General features: G+C 37.7%; 1 protein-coding gene across 1 annotated transcript; it reads right to left on the bottom strand.

Annotated features, from left to right (window-relative positions):
* Positions 1 to 340: 340 nt before the first annotated feature.
* LOC131572567 (alpha-1,3-mannosyl-glycoprotein 4-beta-N-acetylglucosaminyltransferase C-like) lies at positions 341 to 23,949 on the bottom strand. Its single transcript, XM_058825817.1, is given in 5 exon segments — positions 341 to 1,497; positions 3,326 to 3,473; positions 7,653 to 7,779; positions 7,781 to 7,806; positions 23,809 to 23,949. Coding segments are annotated over 5 exon segments (1,599 nt in total).

The raw sequence follows: 23,949 nt of genomic DNA, 5'->3' as shown, positions 1-23,949 counted from the left end.
ATAGATTTAAACCTTTTGGCAATTATAAGGTGGGGGTTTTTGTTCTGTACAGTCCACAAGATCTCTCTTACAGAGAAATAATAATAAAAAAGGGTTTAAAGATCTCAAGAGAGGTATGAGAACCTTTTGTTTTCTATAAAATTCAAAATTTTCAACAAATAAATGTTTGTATATTGCCTGACCAAACTGGTAAAAAATAAATTGCTTTACTTGTTTTGTGATTTCCCCAGATATTCAGTGTCTCTAGTGAAGAGCTACAAGTGTCTGTTTTTCTGGGGAGTGGCACCAGTTGTGACCCAGTTGATTGTATGCACCCTGTACCTTCTCAGGTGGCCTTGCTTTATTGATTTGGTGTTTGAGAAGTCCAGACGCTAATGCTCCTAATGATCAGCCATTCTTTTTGACTTTTAGTAACAAGTATTCTCATGCAGTTAATATCAAACAGAACTTTGTGCTCTACATCTGTTATTTCAAAATTCCCATTTTTGAACTCCCCTAGTCTCAAGTAAGTCGTACATTGTCTTCCTTTTTTACTGCCTACAATCTTTTCACCTACTTCCAGGGCCCCATGATGTAAAATGTCGTTTTGCCGATCTTCAGTGCCAGTGACAACTTTAATTTTACTGATTTTAATGGGCTTTTCAAATACAATGCCATAGAAGTCTCCAGTAGAAGGAGCTTTGCCCCAGAAGTACTCATCAATGCTGCTGTAAGCCTTGCTTGCCTCGTAGTTTTCAAATACATTCATATTGGTGTGCAAGTTTGCAGGTGGGTTGTCAGGGATATCAAAGGATTCCTCTTCAAAATCATCATCCTTTAACTTATTTTCAGCTCCTTTGTAAGATGAGTAGTATCCCATGTGCTGGAAGAGAGATGGCTTAAAACGTATCACTTCCTTTTGAGCTAGCAGCCCACGGAAGTGGATGAGCAGCCAATCGCAAGGCATTTCTTGGTAAAACATCAATAGAAAATGGGCCAGGCGTGGTAGGTCATGAGAATGGTAAAGCTTTCCAATGTACCCCAGCTTGGAGAATTCCAATGTCACCCAGTAGGATCCTTCTCGTGAGGTAATTACTTTCTTAACAGCAGTCAAAAAATTCTTTGAGCAGCGAACATCGTCTTCCAGCATCACATAGTAGTCAGAAAGATTAGCACAAAAGTTTAGAAGGAAAGCATAATCTACATTTTGTTTTGATCGAAACTTCACACGGTCCTCGGGGTCATTGTAATTTCTCTTAAGGCCATCCAGTACAGGATAGTAATCCTCAGGGACGTGAATAACTATTAATCTGCCAGCAATTATATGATGTGCAAATTTCTGTGAAATATCCTGGACCATCCCTTCACACCAGGCTGAGTCAAAATCTGCCAGCTGTACTACCACTGCAATTTCTTTTAGCTCCTCATAGCTTGACTGCTCAAATATGGACTTGATGGTCTCAAGCAAGTAGTTTCCCTTTTTCCGTTTTACAGAGGAAAGTCCAATCGTAAGATACCCTGTACAAAAGACAATTCAAACAAAAACTGAGTATCTGATATTGGAAGCAATTTTATCACAGATACTCTCCAGAGCTGTGTTTATATTAAACAAACCTCGTGAATGGTGAAGACAGAAATTTGGTATGTGAATTTATTAAGCTGCATGCTATAAAGGACCTTTATTGCCTTTTCATTAAGAAGTATGATATTGCAAGCAAACAGACATATGGAGACTATTGTGTTAAACATTCAGTGGTTTACTGCAAGGAATAGCATGCAGGGGACAAATGGCAAAGCAGTGTGTATATTTATGCCTTGTAGACAAAACCACATATACAATGATAAGGCTGTAAATCTGCTAAAAGAAAGGGGATTATGAGGGGATTATTCACACCGTATTTTGAAAGCAAGGAACTACCAAATGCAGCACTTTTATCATTTTAAGCCCTCTAAAAGTCTAGTTACATCTGTGCATAACTTGACAGTTTTATGAGTTTTGCATGGATAATTATTTCTCAGTGTGTTCATTTTTAGGTGCATTTGTCTAGTTTTTCCTTGCTCGTAGTTTCTCTTCTAACCCTCTTTCAGGACTCATTAAGCATTTTACAGGGATCACCCTCTTGGAAGATACAATTTAGACATTATTTTAAAGTAGAAGAGAACTTCTCTTCTTGCTTGTACAAATAACTTTTAATGCTCTTACATTCTTTCTAGACAGAGATATATGTTATAAAACAAGAAATTTAATCTCTGTTGTTTTGTAGTCATTGCCATTGAATTTTTACCAGGATTCCAAATAAGTTTATTTTTTTTTTCATATATTTGCTAATATATCTCTATTTTTCTAACTTCTGATGCAAAAAATGTCAAGACTTTGTAATTGACAGAGTGTACTTAGGTCGAACTTATCCCAGCTTTCTTAAAATATAGTCATTTGTAACAGGCTGCTCTGGTAGTCATTCAGTGCTTCCCTCGAGGCTTGTCTGCTCAAATTGAAGTTGTACAGTGAAGTACAACTTCCAGAAGTCATTTACACTGCCTACAGAGCCCAAAATTTTTCAAATCCAATTTGAACAAACTTTATAGCTTTCTACAACTCACACATTATTTTATTTTACCTTATGGCCTTGGACTTCAGAGTTTGTTTATGTATGTGAAATGGTTGATTTGGAATCATTTGGAACCAGGTGAAAGGACACCTGCTTGAAGTCTAGGTATAGCTGTATTTCACATTTAGAGGAAGGTCTAGAACCATCTCTGAAATAAGAGTAACTAAATGGTCCATCTGCAGATGGCTGTGAGAAGAATCCTCCTTTACAGTCCCAATAATAGCACAATTCAGCTCCCATTTTAGCACAGCTAAAGGAGCAAAGAGGTCCATTTGCAGCTGCTGGGCCGGCAGAATAGTGGACCTGAGGGGTGTATCTATGTGATGCCAAGCATACTTAAGATTGGATTTACCAGTTAGACAGAGATTGACTGTATGGTCTCAGAGGGTGGTTACAGAACACCACCAGCACATGCCTTGCTTCTGCTTTCAAAATCATCTTCCTCTTGCCTAGGAGGAGATAATGGAATTATGCTCACATGGACCATCCAGGGGCTGCCTGCAGGATATCCGCAAGTCAGGCCATTGGTCAGAAGGTAATCAGGCTGTGGGGCAATCACTGCTAATTACAGACCAGCAGCCATTCAAGAATGGCCTATGATAGTTGTCTCACCAGCACTCTTGAGACTGTCACTGCCTAACTCAGCCCCTCTTGCATAGAAATACCACAGGGACTATATGGATTTCACTCCTTCTTAAATTACCTCATTTTGCAACATTCAAATTGCAGTTACTTACTTTTCCTTGGCAAAGGTGTGCCAGCTAGGTAGCGATAGGAAATGTTTATAGATCCTGAGAAATTAGACAAATCTTTAAAACTGTGAACATAACGCTCTGGGTTGAGCTGGTGCGTGGCTGTTTCTCTTATTAATTGCTTGTCCCCTTCCTATTAGCGGGAAAACAAAAATAACAAAAAGGGGAGAGAGACAGAGAGAAACACATTTGTGAATGCCAGCTAGAGAGGAAACATGGACAGGCAGGTTTCCAAAAATAACATTTTTCAGTTTCAGCATTCATGAAAGCATGTGGAGGTCACCTCATTTAAAGTAAAAACAAACAAAACCCCCCCAAACCCAAAAGCATTACTGAATATCATATATTTTGGCTACAGAAAATCTACTATAAACCTTCAGATTACAGTATAAGGAAAAAAAAATACTTTTCATAAAACTCTGGAAGGGTAGCAAACATTAAATTACTAGCCAAAAAATGCTGTGGTACTCAAAAGAGGGATAAGAAAACATTAGTCAGCAACAGACAAAATAATTTTCACAGATGTAGAAACAGGAAAGATTAACAAACAAAAATGTTTTCAGTGATTAAAAAAAATCTACAAAAACTGCTGCAAAGGAAAGACAAATCTAGATCCTGGCATCTGGCTCATTTTTCTGAGAAGCTTCTATTCAGGTTTGCAATAAGCTGAAATGCTTGTGATCATGCAGACAGTACAAGTTTCTCTGAATTTAGAGAACACCTTTTGATGGCATAGTCAAAATGAACGTTTATCACCATGCCTCTTCTTCCTGCCTTCTTTAGTCCTTTTCTTCCAAGAGGCTTCTCTGGTCATAGTAAGGGCACAGAAGAGAAAGAGTGGCTTCATCATGCATAAGTGCCCTATGCATAAGATCACTTGGGCCTCAGGAAAAATATGTCCCTCAGTCCTTAAGAAAAGGGAGAATATCTAAGAGGTCATGAAGACTGAATTTAAAAGCAGGAATGCTTATTTAATTTATCTGGTTTGATTTAGTCTGATGACAAGCACATGTATGAATTAGTTAGTTTCTTCTGATAAATGCAGTATATTAATGCACTAAAACTTCCGGATCTGTCCTTAAATGGGAGCATTGTGCAGTAATAGTACTGCTGCTAACAACCACAGAAACAGTAAACAGTGCTCATATTTAATGGCATAAATATTAAAAATGTGTCAAAAGATAACTTTTATAGCACAAAGAAGTATTTCTGTAAACTGATGTTACACTCATTTATAGTTCATTGTTTTTCTTGCACAGAAATAGTAAATAATCCCCTTCTGAGCTTTGTAAAGATCTTTGGCAGACATCCAGGGGCATCTACCTGCACTGTTATGCTCTCTTGATCTTCAGTGACTCTTGAGCAATTTCTCTCTAGTGCTTATGTGCCACTTTGCATTTGCTCATAAATTATGAGGGGAAGTTTGATGATTAGGTTCAAGATTAAAATGTGACTCAGTGATCTAGGAAGAAAATATACCAAAACTTCAGATTTTCCATGAAAATGTCAAATGAGAAAGAAAAAAGGTTGGTCCAAAAACTTTCTTTTTAAAATAGTATCAAAACACTGTGTCATGGGCTCCAGAATGGAGCACCAAGATTCCTTGTTTCATAAGGTCATAGAATGAAAACTTATTCTGCTGAGGTTTTGCTACATAAAATGTTTAGAAATAGACAATGTCAGAAGAAAATGTTTTTGATTTTAACAAGCAAAATATCTAAACTGACCACAAAAATTTTCCTTTTTTCTCTCCTCTTTAATAAATCCCTTTTGTGGCTAACATTTCTTTTTAATAGTTGCTATTTCCTTATTCTGTTGAATGATGGGAAAAACTGAAATCTGGATTTTTTCAAAAGATTAAAATCTATTTCTTCTATCTCTGACTACTATGTAGAGGTCAGTGAAGCTGAGGAGCTTGATTAACTCTCCTTGGTTTTCTTCTCTAGCTTGTTCTATAATGGTTTTGGCTTTCATCTGTAAACTGATCTCTAACTTACATTCCAGTGTTTGCTGGGAGTTTCATGTTGGGAGTCAGAGGATGAAGTGCCAGAGTTCTCCACCCTTTATGAAGATACTCTGCTCTGCTAAGGATGCTGTATCAATTGCAATAGTGCTATTCTTTGCCTAGTGCCCAAAATAGTGATTAGTGTTCATAAAAGAGTGCAGAACACATGCTTCACTTACAGTCCACTTACAGCTCTGAATAGGTATAAGACCCCCTTGTGTATATTGTGATATCTGGTATATTTTAGTTTAACATGTCTCCAAAATACTTGATCAAGTATAGTTCATATGCTGTAGATTAAGCACCTTAAACTGGTTTTTTAATACACATGTATCGGCACTGCACAACTGCATACCCTCTACTCAATATACTTCAGTTGTTCTTGCCACATGCGCCCTTTCCATTTCTGCAGCAAATACCCTGCAGAAAACAGTAAAGGGATTCTCTGGACATGTGAGATGTTTTGAGCAAAACCAGAAAGTTTCTCTTCTCCCTTAAGGTTTACCAGAATTAATGTCATTTTAATACTCTAACTTTTTGAAAAGACCACTTGTCTTACATCTGGTGCCAGAGACACCAGCACCACAAACCTTTGCACAGCCTGCTGTCTCAGACTGGGAGGAGGAACTCTGGGTCAGTTGTCTTCCAGTTACCTTTAGAAGACAGTCCAGAAAGAGATTGGCTGCAATTCAGAGAGCCTTTGGGACTCTGAGGACTTTCACATTTTCATTCCCTGAGGGAAACTGGTTAGCCTGCTGTCCTCAAAAAGTTTACCCAAAGTATATTTCTCTTCACCACAAACACTGAAATTGCTCATCTTTTACCTCAGCAGAGAAAACACACCAGACATGGTGTGTTTGGAGCTGTCAGACAGGGTCAGGAAATTTGAGAATAAAACTAAATAAATAAGCTGAAAAGTCAACATCCTAACACACTTGAAAAACATTTGATGGACCATAAAGGTATCAAGAGACCTGGAAGAACTCTCAGGAGATTTGGCAAGAGACTTGGCTGAGAGCTACATGAATGCAAACATGCCAAACTGTGATGAGAGAAGCAATGAAAGAGAGTGAATTTATAAAAGAGAGGTGGGGGAAGAGCAAATTAAGAATAAGACATGGAGCCATCTGGGGAGCTGGCAAATAGGACAGGAAAAGATTTCAAAAATAAGCCAAGAGGAACACCATTAGCAGTGATAATAAAAGCACTTTCAGGAACATCTGGGGGACTTTGAAACAATTAGTGAGCAGAGAAGAAATATTAGGGAAAATGCCACTAGGAAAAATAAAGTGATAAGCCAGGTCAAATTTCATAACCAAGAAATGTGAAATACATAAAAAGTGCAAATCCTCAGTGTTAGACATGGAAATATGTCTGTAATGGAGTGACATGTTACAAGCATGGCCTATCTTTACGATGACTTTAAAAAGTACTAGCATAATATTAATATTGTAAATATTTACTGTTCTAAGTAATTTTATAGTTATAATATTTTAAATTAACTAGGACTGTATACATGGTTCTGATAAATAATGTAAGGATTTTACTACTTGTATATTACACTTTTTGACCTACTATTATGTTTCTTTTCTTGTTCTTATGTAGACACAAATGAGATCAGAATTAATCTTTCAAAATATTGGAAAATCCATACTGTCCCTGTTCAATTCAAGACACAGACAGCACTATCTAGTCATATCACAATATAAAAAATTCAATGTAGTCATTTTAGTATTTGCAAGATCCAGTTTTTCAATCACTATATTCTTTTACTGGGCCCAGTCCAATCTCCAAAGAACTGGAAATTCAATCCATTAATCGAGTCTCCAGGATTCACTTGGCATTCAGCACTGAAACACCCCTAGGTAACACACAAAACGTAGGGTTATGTTATGTTGTCAGTAGTTTATTTGTTGAAATTCCTAACATAAATATTTCCACAATTTTTTTCAAAAACATAAACTTACATTAGGTTTCATTTGTCTAATTTTTTATGCTGTAGCACTGAACACACCAGACTAAAATCTGAATTACAAAAAGTAAGAAAAATACAAAATAAACTCACTAAAATGAAATTATTTATGCAAGGAGCTTAAAGTAGATGAATGGGTGTAAATTTTCTTTTATAATTTTATTTCTATAATAACATTTAATGCAGCATTCAGAGGTGAGATTTGCAGTGTGTACTGAAAAACAAGCTCCCAGCTCACACAAATAGTTCATACATAGTTTATCCTCAATAATTTACTGTTTTACTAGGGGTGTTTTACTGTTTTGTTGTTCCACGATCACTTCTTCACAACTTACCAAAACATAACCATCCTCAATGTACAAGTTCATGAACAGCAAGCAAACAACAAGGATTCCTAAGAATGACACTGCTGATCGTTTCCGCAAGCATCTCATTTTATCAAAATATTTCAAGTTGTGTCTCGTGAAGAACTGCATACAGTAGTGTCACCTATGAATAAAACCACAGTGTTACAAGAATGGTCCACCTGATAAGGATGACAACAACTAAACTTACCTTCAGAGGTATCAAATACCTTCAAACATACACTAACTGCACTTTGAGGCAGAATTAATTTTATTTAACCATTGTCATCTTCAGGTTTAATATACAATCTTAACTATAAACTAAGCTTCTTTTTTTGTGTGTGTGTCAGTAAAGGAAAAAATACATACCTGCTGTCATATCCATTTTAAAATGAGCTTATGATGTCACTGTGGCAGGAGTGCATCAACAGTTTAGTTCTATGCTTAACTGTCAGATCCCAATTTGGTGGCTAGAGATGATGCTGTGCATTGATCCCCCAGGTACCTGTGTCTCCTCCCAACAACAGGCCAGGTCAACAGGCCAGGCAAGGAGGAAATCATTCCATGACTCTGCTGTTACCAGTAGAAGAATTCTGCATACCAGAACTTCCAGGCACAAATAAGGTACCTTCCCTGAAGTGAAAAAGCACTAGCATGACTGTTTAACATCCCTTAGCCTTCGGCCTCTGTACTAGGGTGGGAAAACTCTCAGCGGAGGTATTATTTCCATCTTCCAAATCAAGGTGGGTATCTACCTTCAGCCAGATACATCTAAGCAGAGTACTGGGAAATCCTTACAAATCTGATTAGAAAAATCAAATAAGGGTGGCACAGAGATCATGGAACCCCTGAGAATTTCTGTTCAAGGCAAAGAAAGAGAAATGTCTAGTCATATCGCAATGTTGCATGTTCATTTTAGTCATTTTATTCTGTAAAACAAGATGAATGCTTTCCTTGTCCACCAAATTGTAAGAACTAATCTGTGTAGGACTGCATGTGTTTGAACAAGATTTCGCCCTAAATTAAAGATCTCACTGCTCAAACTCTGAGGGATTATTAGAAAAACATCAGACTATAAACTTATTTTTTATGTATTATATTCTTACTCATATTTTGACTACTTTCCACAGTAAATAATGATTCTTCAATCAAATTGAATATACACAACTTATATGCAAAAGAAGACTATAGCTAACCTGTGTAAAGTAGTAAAAAACACTACACATGCAAAGGTTAAACCCTGCACTTAAATACCTTCATTTTTGAAAGTGTTGAACATCTACACTGATATGAAATAGGCCATATTAGGAGTTCCGTAAATTATTTCTCATGTTATACAGAAAATTTTCTGTCCTAATAATGAAAAACCTACCAAGCACAAAATCCAATGTATATTTGTTTTGCCAAACTGAATAAACACATTTAACAGTGTAATATGAGTCCATTAGACTCAAGAGAAACAGGAGCCAAATATATAAAATATTAGTAATACAATTAGTAATTGCAAGGAATCTATAGATTCAAAATGAACTGCAGTAAATGGAGGCTGGTCATACACAGAATGTTTTTATAGTCACTGTGTTGAGAATAAAACCAATTTACAGGCTGAAAGAAGGAAAAAAAGGAATCGGTAACAATATCTATTTTTGTCTGTCTTTATTTCGGGTGGGCTGAATTACAGAAACCTGATTACTCAGAAGCTTAAAACCCATTGTAGATATTTTTAAAAGTTACATCAAGGATTTCCTTTTTCTTAATATCTAAGGACATTGAAAATAAACTTCAGGAAGGAGGTGTTAGGACATGAATCTCTAAACACTAGACCTCCCTATACCCCTGCAACTCCCTGTGACAGCACAGTGGTTGTTAGCTGTCTGTGGATTCCAGCAGGCTGTGGTGGAAATGAAAGGTTGCCCCTGTCTTATAAAAGACTGTGGTACATACACAATTTGTGTTTCACTTTTATTTATTTTCTTTCTTTTTTTTTTTTTTTTTTTTTGGTCCCCTTCTCCTCTGCCCCCTCCCTTCTTCTCTTCACGGTACAATTACTGATTTTCAAATCACTACACTCTTTTATAAACCAATCAGAGGATCACTGGATGGATTAAATACTGACACTTCTCATATTAGTGGCATTAACTAGCCTGATTATTGAAAATGCAGTTAGTCTGGGTTAGAGTGCTTGTAGTCACAGTCAACATATTACATTTTCCTTGGGTTTACAAAAAAACAACCAATCTTGGAAATAAGTAAGTGTGTTTTTCTCAGTCACAGGATGAATATATGTGACATATTTGTTGGCTGGACTGTGGTACACAGCTCTCCCATCTATGCCCTGAGCCCCTGTCTGAAATCCCCAAAGGTGAGGAAGGGGCATAGAACTATATTTCCTGGTCATACTGTAGTAGAGCATTCCTTTTTCGGACTAGGAATAAATACAGAGGGAATTCCATAGTTGAGGCTAGAGAAACATATGACTGTCATGACTAAAACTGACGTACAGAGAGAGGAGAGCACAGTAGTCACCACGCAGAAAACAGCTGCACTGCTCCTGCTGGTTTCACACGAAGCCATTGCATCACTGTTTTGCACGTGGGAACATCTGAAAGCAAAACATCAGGCCAGTGGGGGTTCTCTGTTCATCAGATCTCTTGGTGGGTCCGTACCAAGCAAAGGCACGGGAGGGAAGGACGGCCGAAGGAGGGCGCGCCCCGGTGGATCCTGCCATGGAGGAGGCTCTGCCACCGCTGCTGACACCAGGGGGCAGCGCAGGCTCGCCGTGCCAGCCCCAGCCTCACACTGTCCCCAGCCTGCTCCTCACACTGTCCCCAGCCTGCTCCTCACACTGTCCCCAGCCTGCTCCTCACACTGTCCCCAGCCTGCTCCTCACCACTGTCCCCAGCCTGCTCCTCACACTGTCCCCAGCCTGATCCTCACACTGTCCCCAGCCTGATCCTCCCAGTCCCCAGCCTGCTCCTCACCACTGTCCCCAGCCTGCTCCTCACACTGTCCCCAGCCCGATCCTCACACTGTCCCCAGCCTGCTCCTCACACTGTCCCCAGCCTGCTCCTCACACTGTCCCCAGCCTGCTCCTCACCACTGTCCCCAGCCTGATCCTCACACTGTCCCCAGCCTGATCCTCCCAGTCCCCAGCCTGCTCCTCACCACTGTCCCCAGCCTGCTCCTCACACTGTCCCCAGCCTGCTCCTCACACTGTCCTCAGCCTGCTCCTCACACTGTCCCCAGCCTGATCCTCACACTGTCCCCAGCCTGATCCTCACAGTCCCCAGCCTCCTCCTCACACTGTCCCCAGCCTGATCCTCACGCTGTCCCCAGCCAGCATTTGTCTGAAGGTGCTGCCATCCTCACTCTGTAAGCCTTTAGCCCAGGATCATACATATGTACATGCAGAATTCCTTACATCTTCCTAGAGCTGCCTCCTCTTGCCTCTCTGTATCCAGCCTGTGGATCACATTGTGGAGCACCGCACCAGTAAAATTTGCACAGAAAAAAAAAAGGTGAATCTTACCCTTTTTTTGCAGGTAATGTTATTCATCTTTTGAAAAATAGTCTCAGAATTTCCTGCAGTGAGACCTCTGATGTTCTTTAAGACCATTTGAGCAGAATATTCACCATTTATAAAAATCTTTTACTTTGATATTGAAAAAAAGCTACAATTCATAATTCAATTCTGAAGGCACAGCTTTGCTTGAAGATTTTATGTCTTCATTACTCATGCACAATTAAGTAGCTATCAGAACGGTATAAATTCAATTTGTTTCATAAAGCTGACATTAAGCAGTTAAACAAAATAATTAATAAACATGCATAAATTATAAATATTTTCCTTTCTAAATGAGATGTATTGCTTTCCTCAGTCTCTAGAGAAGGAACTTGTAAGACCACAGATCTCTATGCACATGTATGTGTTGGTATCAGACATACGTGTGCAGTTTTACATGGTAATGTGAAATTATAATTCCTTTGTCTTTCTAAAACAATACACATTGAAGGGGTGGTGAGCCAAAAAATTCAATGACATACCTTTATAGTGTGTAGATGCTGTTCTTTATAGGATCTACAAAGGTGTGAAATCTGTGTAAAAGGTCAAGAATTGATTTTCACATGATAATGCAAGGTTTTCTCTTGCACAATTTGCAACACAGAAGAATTTTACATTCTTTCATTTTTTTAAAAAAAATTAAATCCCAAATGACAATCCAGAAAGAGACTGTTTTTAATGTCAAGTTCTTGAAACCAAAAATTGAAATGAAAATATTTAAATTTACCTCTATTAAAATTTTAAAACAAATTTCAGTTTGGATTTCAATGCGGCTATTCCCAAAAGGAAAAAATTACATAAATCAAGATTTTTTTCCTTATTTTCCTTTTTCAGAGGAAAAGACTTTTTGCCATCCATAGAATAATTTCTCTAGTCTACATTCTTGCACACTCACTCTGGTAAACCATTTCATATTCAATCTATTCTAATTCCTCATCACTTTCTGATAATCCTAGGGATTTGTGCTTTTTCCTGCTTTTTGAGATTATCACTTACTTTCCTTACATATTTTCTCTATAAACAGATACATAAAAAGGCCCTGTGGTGTTAATTTACCCTTAAGGAGGCCAACACAAGTTAAGGATTTAGCCTTATCTAAACAGTACAGTTAATCTGCTTGTATCTGCAGCTGTACAGGGGTGGAGCAACAAGGTTGTATTTGTATTATATTCTGGTCTGCTTGAGTGCTGTCCCCAAGCAGCTCAAAAAACGTGGCTTATTTACAGAGGCACTGATGGCTGTGAGAAATGGCAACTGGATTATTTTAATATTTTCAAATGAGGCAGGTAGCTTTACCTGTCACTGTAGCATCCATATCCCTTAAGGTGGAGCTGATTCACTGCCACATTTATTATATGACATAACACAAAAATAACATGATTGTATTATTGAAGCCCTTGCAAATTTTATTGCAATCCCTGATTTGGCTGAGACACTCAGAAGCAGGCACTTCATTCCTCAGTTTTGTGATAGACTCTTCTACTGCTCTGTTACTGAACTGCTTTACTTGCAGCTCTTAATGCTTGTCCAATGTGTTTTTCAGTTTTTCTTTGTGCAAAGCTGCACAGAATACCTCAAGGATTTCATTCAGTTTTCTTTATAAAGTCACAAAGGAAACATTTTCAAAAAAAAAAAAAAAAAAAAGAAAAAAGGGAAACCCCCCCCCCACACCATTTTTTTTACATGGTTATTATTATATTTTTCATGTACCATGATTTTCTTATAGAAGATTAAAAAAAACAAATCTTAAATTGTGATGTAGACTTGAGCTACAGAGGCTAGTGTACTAGAGAATTGTAATGGATAGACTATTCCATGGGGCTCAGATAGACTCCCAGGCAGATTCACTGTCTGCCTTACTGAAAGCCTGAATGTACATATAAAATGTTTAAGGCTGACAGGCAGGATGTTAGCTGCCACTGGCAGCAGAGGAAAAAAAACTAGGTTGAAGGAAAGGAAAGTTTAACTCAGAGTGAAGCTCACAAATCCAGAGGAGCTCAGGTTTTAAACTAGCCATAAGTAGATTGTGTGGCTACACATGCCTAAAAAAATGGTTTAAAGATTATTATATCATCTGAAATTTGGGTTCTAGATACAGGAGGTTAAAAAATGGAGATATATTAGTCGGGAGATTACTCAAAATTGACACTGATAAAAGAACAGGCAAAAGAAGTAAGTTGTAGAAAAGAATTTGAAAGCGTTATTATTCCTGATCCACAGAAAGTGGGAGATTATTTCAAACACTAATATAGCATACAGATATATACAGACCCCAACGGTTTTGGAAAAGGGATAAGAGTATGGAAGGAAACAGATGATTCAGCTGAGGCAAGTTACTAAACAATACAGAAAAGCAAAGAGCTTAAATTCAAAGCAGATGTTGGTGGATGAAATGTCTTTCCTCTCTGACAGCTTCAGAGAGATACAAAATGGAGTCACAAAACTCTGGCTGCAACTCTCTGAGCAAAATGTAATGCATTTCTTCTGGCATGGAGGAGTCAAGTCTAATCAAGGGAAAGAGATGACTAAGAAGTGTGAAGTTGCATTGACTTAGATGGTAAAGCACTATCTAATCCATCATTGGATGGGTGGCTGTATACCACTGGATATATTTTATCAAGTAAGTTGTAGTGTAAAATATGGGTTTTAGAAAAATGATATAGACAGAGAGTTAATGGCATGTAGAAAAAGCCTGGAAGATAAGCAAAAAAAAAAACCAAAAACAAAGAAACCTGAAATAACCCTGGGCTTCTGTTCCACAGAGACAAAGCAGAGTAAAATAAAACAGTGTGGGCATGAAGAGGGAAGAAACAGATAACTGTGACATCCAGGGAGAGTGAGATTAGAAGCTTTCAGAGATACAGGAGTCTGCATCAAAAATACAGGAAGAAATCCTGTGCGTTGAAAATAGCACTGGGCATCATTCAGACAAGAGAACTTTTAGAAAGATAGGCTAGATATTAAGCTACATATATATCCAGTAGATTTTATCCATTGACTCATCAGTTAATGAAAGGGATACATGGACACAAGTATTGATAGATTCAGCAGAAGATAAAAATTTAATGAAAAGCTGTCACACAGTGCATTTATACAGTATGAGAGTACTGGGATTATGAGAAGCTACAGGCTATCAGATAAACTAAATTCCTTGAGTCTATTAGGGACCAGAAGGAATAAACTAGAGGGACATCCTGGTGTGAAGATACCTCAGCTTTCAGTCCCTTCACCCAAAGCACAGACTATATGAGCTAATGTCTCAGCAACACTTCCTCCATGTGTTAACTTATACCTCAATGTCCCACAGCCTTCAAGGTTTAGAGCTAAGAGCTTGTCGAGTGCCAGGAACAACCCTGTTTTAATGGAATTGCACTGGAACCGAGACAAACATCTTTTTGGGATAAAAAATAACGAACAGGAGTATTTGACCAAAGCTGACTAATCCTGGTGAAAAGAGTTTCATCTGATTCTGATGAAATCAGTTCATGGTTTTCTCATCAGCACACTCTGTAGCCTCACGTAATAGAAAGGTGAGTGGCTGTTTCAGAGAACTGAAAAATCACACAAAGATTGAGGCTGAAAGGGGCATTTAGAAGTCATCTGTGTCACTCTCTGTGTCTGTGTAGTACCGCCTGGAACCTCCAGACAGCTTTTGAATATATGCAAGGAGTGAGATCCACACATTCTCTGGGCAGCATGTGCCAGTGCTCAGTCACCCTCATAGCAAATGATGTTCAGAGGGAACCTCCTGTGTTTCAGTTTGTGTCCATTAACTCTGTCCTGTCACTGGGCACTGCTGGCTCTGCTTTCTTTGCATTGTCTATTCAGGTACTCATATATAGTGTCAGATTCCCTCTGAGCCTGATCTTCTCCAGACTTGACTGTCCTAGCTGTCTCAGTCTTTTCCAAAGATGTTCAAAGATGAACAGCAAAGATGTTCTGGTCCCTTAAACATCCTTTAGCCCCTTCCTTGGACTCTGTTTGTCATGTCCATGTCTCTCCTTTACTGGGGAGCCTGAAATTAGGTACAACACTCTAGGACAGGTCTCACCAGTGCCAAGCACAGCACAGCCCTTGACCTGCTGGCAGTGCTTTGTCTAAGATGCCCTAAGGTACCATTTACCTTTGTGAGGGTCAGCACAGGCCAGAAGCAGGAACAAATATAAAAATACCAATATCAAATCAATAATATCAAAAATCACAGAGTACATTTATTTTTGTTACTCCACCATCTGGGGATCCTTGAAACAGCACCCAGGCACACAAGCAGAGCTGCAGGCACTCTAGAGCTTGGTCCATGCTAGAGGGTCACTGAACCTGCTGGTTTTGCCTGTGTATCAGGGATTTGCACAGGCATAGTTTACCACTCTGCTTGATCTTTCTTGCAGCAGAGAATAAATCTCTAGAATGTTTGATAGGGTGTCTCTAAGCCTATCACAGGCCTATATTATCTAAACACAGATGTTCTGCTTGTCAAACACACAAGGCTAAACAGCAATTAATATGATATATGTGTTTTTTGACACCCCAGCTGTAAGTCACTTGAGTGTGTGTTTACAATACTCCTTGCCAATCTTCTGTTATTTCCCCACAGTCTTTGCTGCAAGGGCACATTACTGGCTCTTCTTCAAATTCATGTCATCGGTGGCTGCCAGGTGCTTTTCTACTAAGCTGCTTTCCAGCTGGGTGGTCCCCAGCATATATTGGTGTAAGGGGTTGTTATTGGTGTGGGATTTTGAACTTCTCCTTGTTGACACCCAAGATGTCTGTCAGCCCAATTCTCCAGCCTGTCAAGGTCCATTTCAATTGTAGCACAACTCTGTGGCATATCAGCCTCTCTTCCCAATTTTGTGCCATCTACAATAATTTTGTTATTTATAAACCCAATGTGGATCAAAACCCCTCAACTGAAAAACAAAGATCCTTCATGAAGTTCCATATATGTGCATTACATTTTTTCTTATTAATTATTATTTTTAATTTTTTTTAAGGGCATGGTTGGGTCTTTTAACGTCTACATAGACTAGGTTTAACTTTTTCAGAAGAAGAAAGAAGTCCATTTAGAAAGTTGGCTAACTTTGAAGGGGCAACTCTCAAACTCATGAGATTCTACCATATAATTGGATATTTGCACAAAGCCGTGTATCTGTGAAGGTTATGGTACCCCTGGGAAATAATGTAAAATAGAGTAGAAAATTAAATGCTAGAAAATTTGTTTTCACTGGCCATTCCACTAATTCGTTTCTAAGATAAAAGTTTCATTTAGACATTCCAATGAGCACCCTGGCACTAGCTTCCTGATCAATAAAAAAACCTCATTTTGTAGAGAAGGCTTAGAAAACTATGGATGGGTGTGTGTGACCAACAATTGGCTTATTATTAAAAAAAAAAAAAAAACACTACAAACTTCAGTAAATTTTGCTGAATAACCATATATAAGATGAAACAAGTTCTTTACAAAATACTGTATTTGTTTGTATTTCTTTTAATGTTTTGTGTCTTCATCTATTCTCACATCCAAAGCATACTTTTTGATAATTTATTTTCCACAGAAGCAATCCAGTGTGTGGACAAAATACAAAATACCCAAAAATCTGCTTTGATTTTGCATCTAACTAGCAGAAACCCAGCTTTATATCTCCAAAACTGTTCATGAGTTCAAAACCCAGTAGTCTTGATTGCATTAGTTTTGTTTTTAACAGGAAAGAACTAAAACTATTTTTGCTGTTGAGTGGACCGTGTTATTTATGGATAGTCTGGCCTTGATCAATTACATCAGTTGATGTTTGTGTAAGGAAGGAAGATAGTTTTAGAGGTACCTAAAATCTGCAATGTTATCTTGTAGTCTAATGCAATTTGATCATGCAAGCTAAGCAGGATCTATGGGTAAATAGCTCTGTTGCCAGTATCAGCACTGCTTCTGAGTTAATATTTGTTTAGAGACCTTGTGAATATATCCTTCATACTAGGGAGGCAGACCAGGTGCACAGCAGCTTCCAATTGCAATGATGATGAATTCAACTTTAATCATCAGATTTCCCACAGACTTCATGAAAGTGGCTCTAGGCAGAGTGAAAAGCTTGGATGAATAGCTTCATGCCAAGCTAACAGGCATTTCAGATCCATGAAGCTGAGTAGCATGGGATCTCTGCAAGCACAGCGACTTATCTAAAGCTGCTTTCAGTGAGCATGGCCATGCTACCCTTTATCTCTGTGACCTGTCAAGTAAAACTAGTTCAGTTTGAGAAGGGAACATCTCTCCAAATCCTGTGCCTCTGGAAATCTCTGCTATTAAGTGAGCAGCTGAAGCCTGATTTCTTTGAACTGATGCACCATTGTTCAAAGGGATAGTGGAGAAGGAGAAGGTGTTACTACCTCTGTCTTGCAGCAGATTAGTTTCCCATTTTTCTAGATGTTTAATTCATCTTACTTCTAGCTTCTATTTATGTTTTAGTAGCATTATGTTTGGTGGCATCTGTTAGGTTGTGCCAAGGATACTTTTGTAACCCAAACAAAAAATTTTCCTCCTTGCCTTTCTTGAAAACAAAACAAAGCAAACCTGAAGAAAAAACATCAACAAATTAGCTGCATGATATGGTCAACATGTCAGATGTGCCAAATAGGCTTTTTTTATCCTTACTATATGTCAAACCTGATGATCAATAAAGGCTTAAATGACTTTTTCCACCATTCTATATTTGTTATTATAAATAAGCTCAAGCCATGGCAATAAAATACTATTAGTTATTGAGGTTTCTAGTGCAAAAAATATTTTTGAGTTCCTTATTTTTTCACAAATAAACTGTTAAATAATCAAATCTTAGTAGCAGAGGGTGAATAAATCTTTAATAAATATATTTGATGGGGGGGTTTTGAGTGTTTTAAGGTAAACTTCCAATCCACTTTTCCTCTGAAGAAGCTATTAAATATTGTTTTACATTAATGACTGAAGACTCTTTCATGTGTCATAAATCAATATAAAAAATATGATTAATAAATAAACAAGTTATTTCAATTAAATTCAGTACATGGGCAGGAAGGAATTTCTCACTATATGGTCAAAAATAAGCTCAATAAATCCAAATGTGCACTTTTAACATCCATTTTATCTCATTTTACAATTCCAGCAGCTGCGGTGTAGTTTGGAAAGAAAAGAGAATTTTAGAGTTTGGGGGAAAAAAATTACTGTAAAAGAGTTTCTCTCTTAAAAAAAAATACATATTTTGGAAATAAAGTTCAAACAAGACCAACTGATAAGTTAAACTTTTAGTTGGACCTATGTACTAGAAGCAAAGTGTAGCATTTTTACTGAGAAGAAAAACAACCAGAATATCCACAATATCATAAATAAAGTAAAAATAAAAAAGAATAGAAATAAAATCTCCATGGGAAGTTAAAAAATAATTTCCATTTTGCTCTATATTTTACATCACTTCCTAGGTTTGCCCCTTGTAGACACACTAGCTCTCTTATTTTTAAATAGATCCTGAAATGCAGAAATAAGTTGAATGGTGAGTCTTATGTAATGACATGTGCCACTTTGCTCAAACTGGCTCCTCTGGAACACCAACCTTGCAATATCCTTCTGAATCACATTTTGTAGAGGCTTCTCACCATCAGTGATATTACAGAGAGCTAAGGGAAAAGAAAACTAACTCAGCACTGACAAGAAACGCTCATAAAATCTCAGTACCCTATGTTTTTCTAATGAATTACAATGTAAATAGATTTAGTGAGCCTCAAGGACAAGAGACATGGCATCTTTTCAAATAAGGCTTTCAGGAATGACTACAGGAGAAGAACACAGAAGAATTGTATTGACAGATGCACAAAGTTCCTGAGGTGATACTTTCAGGCCACTACTCTGCTACTGATTATTGAGTGATATATCTATTGGATGTATGTCCCTTTGAGAATTCATTAGAGTTTTGCTTCATTGTCTTCTTAAAATGACATTTGCTTTACCAAACACAGAAATCTGAGCTAGTTGTACTTAGTCTCCATTTACAGCCAATGAAAAAAAATTATTTCTAAACCCTGATTCATGTCACTAAAAGGCTGTTTTCTAAATACAACAGATGAATTGTGCCCCCAAAATTCCAGTTTCTCTTCACTGGCTAAAAAAATAGTCTGAGATGTCATGCTCAGTTATAGATAGACAAAGGGAGGAATTCCGTTCACATTCCCTTAGTAATTTCTTTTTGCTTCCTTTTTATGGACAGCACATAGTCAATCAGCCACTGTCTCTATCTCCAAAACATGGAACTACAGCACAGACCTGCACCTATCCCCAGAAATGTCTTATTTCTACAATAACACAAGAACACATCCTTGATCATCCCCATCTATGGCAGTACAGCTGGCACATCTTATCCACAGTAGACTGCTGCAAGTTTCCCTCCATTAAAAAGATTGTGTTGTTGTCTATCCCAAGACAGTTCTCTTTGTGTATATAACAAACCACGTCTCTGACTACAAGTATAGCGACTACAAGTATACTTCCCCCACTGGCAGCATGGTTTTGCTGCTTCTAGAGCTTCCATTCAATAGATTCATCACAGTACAGCACACAGTAGACCAACTATTAGCTGTATGCCACACAGTAGGTACCTAATAGCTTTACTGCAGGATATATGAAAGGTGGAAGAGATACCCATTGAAGGGCTTAACAGCCACAGCAGACTTGTGCCCTTAAGTTGTGCTAATGGGGGAACTTATTTTAGGTGGAATAAGTTTTCTGTATGGCAGGACAGTAAGTCAGAGAGCTGTTTTCACTTCAACGCACTATGGGGTATTCAACCCACCTACTGGGCCTGGCTGAAATGGAGCTCATTTCCCCACAGCAGCCCTCACAGAGCTGTTCTTTGCATTGGTAGCTAGAAAGGTGCTGATAACACACCAGTGTGTTTTGGCTACTGCTGAGCAGCACTGGCACTGCACCAAGGCTGTCTCTCAACATTCAGTAGGCTGGGGGTGGGCAAAATCCTGGGAAGGGACACAACTAGGCCAGCTGACCCAAACTGATCAAAGGGATATTCTGTACCATATGATGTCAGCTCAGATATAAAAGGTAAGGAAAGGAGGAGGAAGGGGGGCATTAATTATTTACAATGTTTGCCTTCTGGAACAAGTGCTAGGTATGCTGAAGCCCCGCTTTCTGGCTGCAAGCTGTGTGAGAATATGCTTTTTAATGGAAGCTCTAGAGACCATGGATATATCTTCATCCACTGCAGGCACAATGTCCTTGGGAAAGAAATTATTCACAGTATTGCTGATGCTCAATATTTTCAAACTGTAAATATTTAGCAACTAAGTTTTATGACAAGCTCTTCTGTGTGTAGATTAGGGAAGTGGGACTAAACATATCTGCAAATGCAGCACAGAGTGACTTGCTGATTTGTATATTGGAAATATGTGACTCAGACATAAAACTGTAGTAAATTTGAGGAAAATTACTGAATCGTCTGCAAGTGGAAAAATCACGCTGATACTCAGCTTCTTTTGTTTTAAGTTTACAGTTATTAATTTTATATGAATCTTTAATGCAGATAATAAGCACAGGAAAAATAATGAAGGTGAAAAGCCAAAAATTCTAGGTTTCTTAGTTGTCAGTCTTAGATTGAAATAAATATAGTAGTAAGAGGGGCTTATGTACTAGAACATTTTTACAATTCTTTGCTGGCAAATTTCTTTATGTGTGTGCTTGGGGTATTTTTAATATTTCACCATGAGTTTTGGAAGACACTTCAAGAAGAGCTGTGAAGTTACATGGCAAATGATGTCATTGCTTTCCACTCCTCCTGGTGACTTCCAGGGCATGAAACCAAAGGCCAGAATGCAGCTATGTTTTTAGGTGCCATCAGCTGTCAGTATGCTATAGTATCTAATAGTTTCTCAGGACATATGCAGTATTTTTTAAACTTGGGTTTAGGAAGAGAAGAATTTCAATATTATTGAAATTTTTATACCATTGAATGCTTGAGCACTAATGACCATTGAGATTCTAATATAAAACTAACATTTTCTGTGTCACTTCTAATGCATCTAGACTGTAGATATCAGCCTAGCCTTTTAATGTTCTTTTGACCACTGACTGTATAAATCCTATAACATCAACATGATATAACACTGTAACACCAGTGTTATTTCATAGATGAAATAACATCTTTCTGTGATTCCACTGAGCTATGACAATACATTATTTTAACAGGATACTTGAAAAGTTGGTTTGTTGCCTAATGAAGGGTATTCCAGAAAGTTTGTGTGAAGTAAAGAGCCTAGTCTGTTTTAGTCTATCTACAGAAACAAAGATGATTACAAATAAATTGTATATTATATGTTGTGTATTTTTGTGTTATTTTGCATGAATATTGCATGACTATTTCATGTTCTGTAGCTCTAAGTACAGTGATTAATAAGTGATTTACTAAGTACACAGTGATTTCCTACTGCTTGTTGTTTCTGTTAAAGTACATGACAATATAGTTAGTAGTTTTTATAGTGGCTTAAAGTGTGCAATGACTTAAAAAGGGTCCTTAAAGATCATCTAGTCCCAAACCCCCAAGGGGGTGTGCCATGGGAAGGCACACCTTTCACTAGACCAGACTACCCAGAGCTCCATCCAGCCTGGCCTTGAACTTTTCCAGGAATGGATCATCCACAGCTTCTCTGGAAACCTTTTCCAGTGCCTCACCATTTTCACAGTAAATAATTTCTTCCTAATATCTAACCTAAACCTGCCTTTTTTCAGTTTGAATCCATATCTCCTAGTCCTGTCACTACATGATCTGATCTCTCTTTAGAAGATTATTTGTAGGCTTTTCTAAATTTATATAAGTTAAAAATATGAAAAAAAACATGCATGAGGTAATAATTAATTCAACAAAAATATTGATAAAACATCCACTAGCAGATCACTTAGGCTGACTAGCTGGCAATTACTCTCTTCCATGTAGTCAAGCTGAAATACATTGCTCTACTTCCTTAAGTGGATACAAGAGAGAAAAGAAAAATTGCTCTTTGCTGGAGAAAACGATATTTTTCAAAGAGTTTGCACTTTTTAGAATGACTTTATTAAACAGACAATTCTTTCAGAGATTTTTACCTGACCTCTCTATACTTTAAGATCTGTATATGTTGGCTTGTCAGCCTCCTATTTGTACTGCACTTTATAGATGACTCTGTATTTGTATAGAATACAATGACAAAAAATACTAGCTAAGAAATCCTTAAGAACTTGAAACATTGTGTAAAACAAAGAGAAAATCTGCAGGTGATATGTGAGCTCAGTTTTCAGTTTGATGAAGTTCTATTGTATACGTAAGTAACATGTCTCCATTTACAAAAAGAGTTCTACTTTCCTAAAATGAATAACCGTTGATTTTGAATGAAAAGCAGAACATCTCTATTATTGTATATTATTTCAGCCAAGAAAAATGGCTCATAGGAGTTATTTTTCTATCATATTGGAACTGATATTTTAATTCAGAATTATTAGAATTAAAATAAGCTTTATCCTTCTCTGTTATCTCACAGTGTAGTTCAAAATTTTGATAGCTGTGAATCAGGGACTTGATCTTATTATTTCAAAGGCAAGATCTAGACTGCAAAGTAAATGATAAGAAATAAAGGGAGAAAAAAACATGAAATAGATTTAAGATAGAAAGAAGCAGAAAATGTGCTTTGATTAACTGAAAGGTTAATTACTGAAAGACTTCCTCCACATAGCATACTGTTAATTAGAAAGTCTGAGCAATGTGTGATTTAATTTAACACTATGCAAAAGGCCAACATGACATAGTAAGCTGCTTGATTCTTCTTGTGTTTGTGAAACATATAACTTGGTGTGTCATTCTACTCTGGACTAAAAGAAAGCTGCTTTTCCTTTTTTCTTTATTTTTAATAGATGAAAGACAGGGTTTAAAAAAAATGAGACTTTTGTAGGGATGACACCAATTAGATACCATGGATTAGTGTTCTCACCCACCACTGCCACCTTAGCTCTGATCTGTTTAGCACATTGAGCACAGGACAGAACTGCTCTGTACAACAGGGTTTCTGGTCACTTCAAGAGGAGTATTATGGTGTCTTCTAGAAGGCAACAAGTCTTGAAACTTACATTCCTTTTTCTAGCATTTTGGGAAAATTGTTCTCGTAAAAATAGAAAGTATAATGCTAAAAGTGTCCCACAACAATGGGACTTCCAGTAGAGTGAAAGACTGTCCTGGTTATGTCTCATCAGAAACTCCTCACTCCATATGACTTTTGGAAATACTCTAAGCAAACCATCAGCAGCACAAATGGGAAGGTACTGACAATAAGAAAAATGTATGCACAGCCCAGAAACCTCAATAAATTTGTCATCTTCTGGGTGTACCTACGGGGCTGAAGGACTGTCAAATTCCTGATTTACAAGGAGCTACAGAAATTGACAGAATGGACACAATATTGGATAGGGAATTTGAGGGAGTCTGGGACAGAGATCATGAGATTTGAGTCCCTGTTGTCGGTGGATGTATAAATTTAACAAGGAATTTTGATGGGAAAAGCTTTTATAGGATAATCAAAAAGACAGACTGGAATTACCAATGTAGTACCAGGCATAGACAAGGCGTAAAACCTAGAATTAATGATTGTGTCACCATCTCCCACACTTTGGACTATGAAGGCAGTACCTTGAAGCTGGTTGATAGTACGGTGAGCAGAAACAGCAACACTTTCAACCAT

The sequence above is a fragment of the Poecile atricapillus genome, chromosome Z (genome assembly GCF_030490865.1).
Source record: "Poecile atricapillus isolate bPoeAtr1 chromosome Z, bPoeAtr1.hap1, whole genome shotgun sequence".
Taxonomy (NCBI): Eukaryota; Metazoa; Chordata; class Aves; order Passeriformes; family Paridae; genus Poecile; species Poecile atricapillus.
This window is presented reverse-complemented; position numbering and strand designations above follow the sequence as displayed.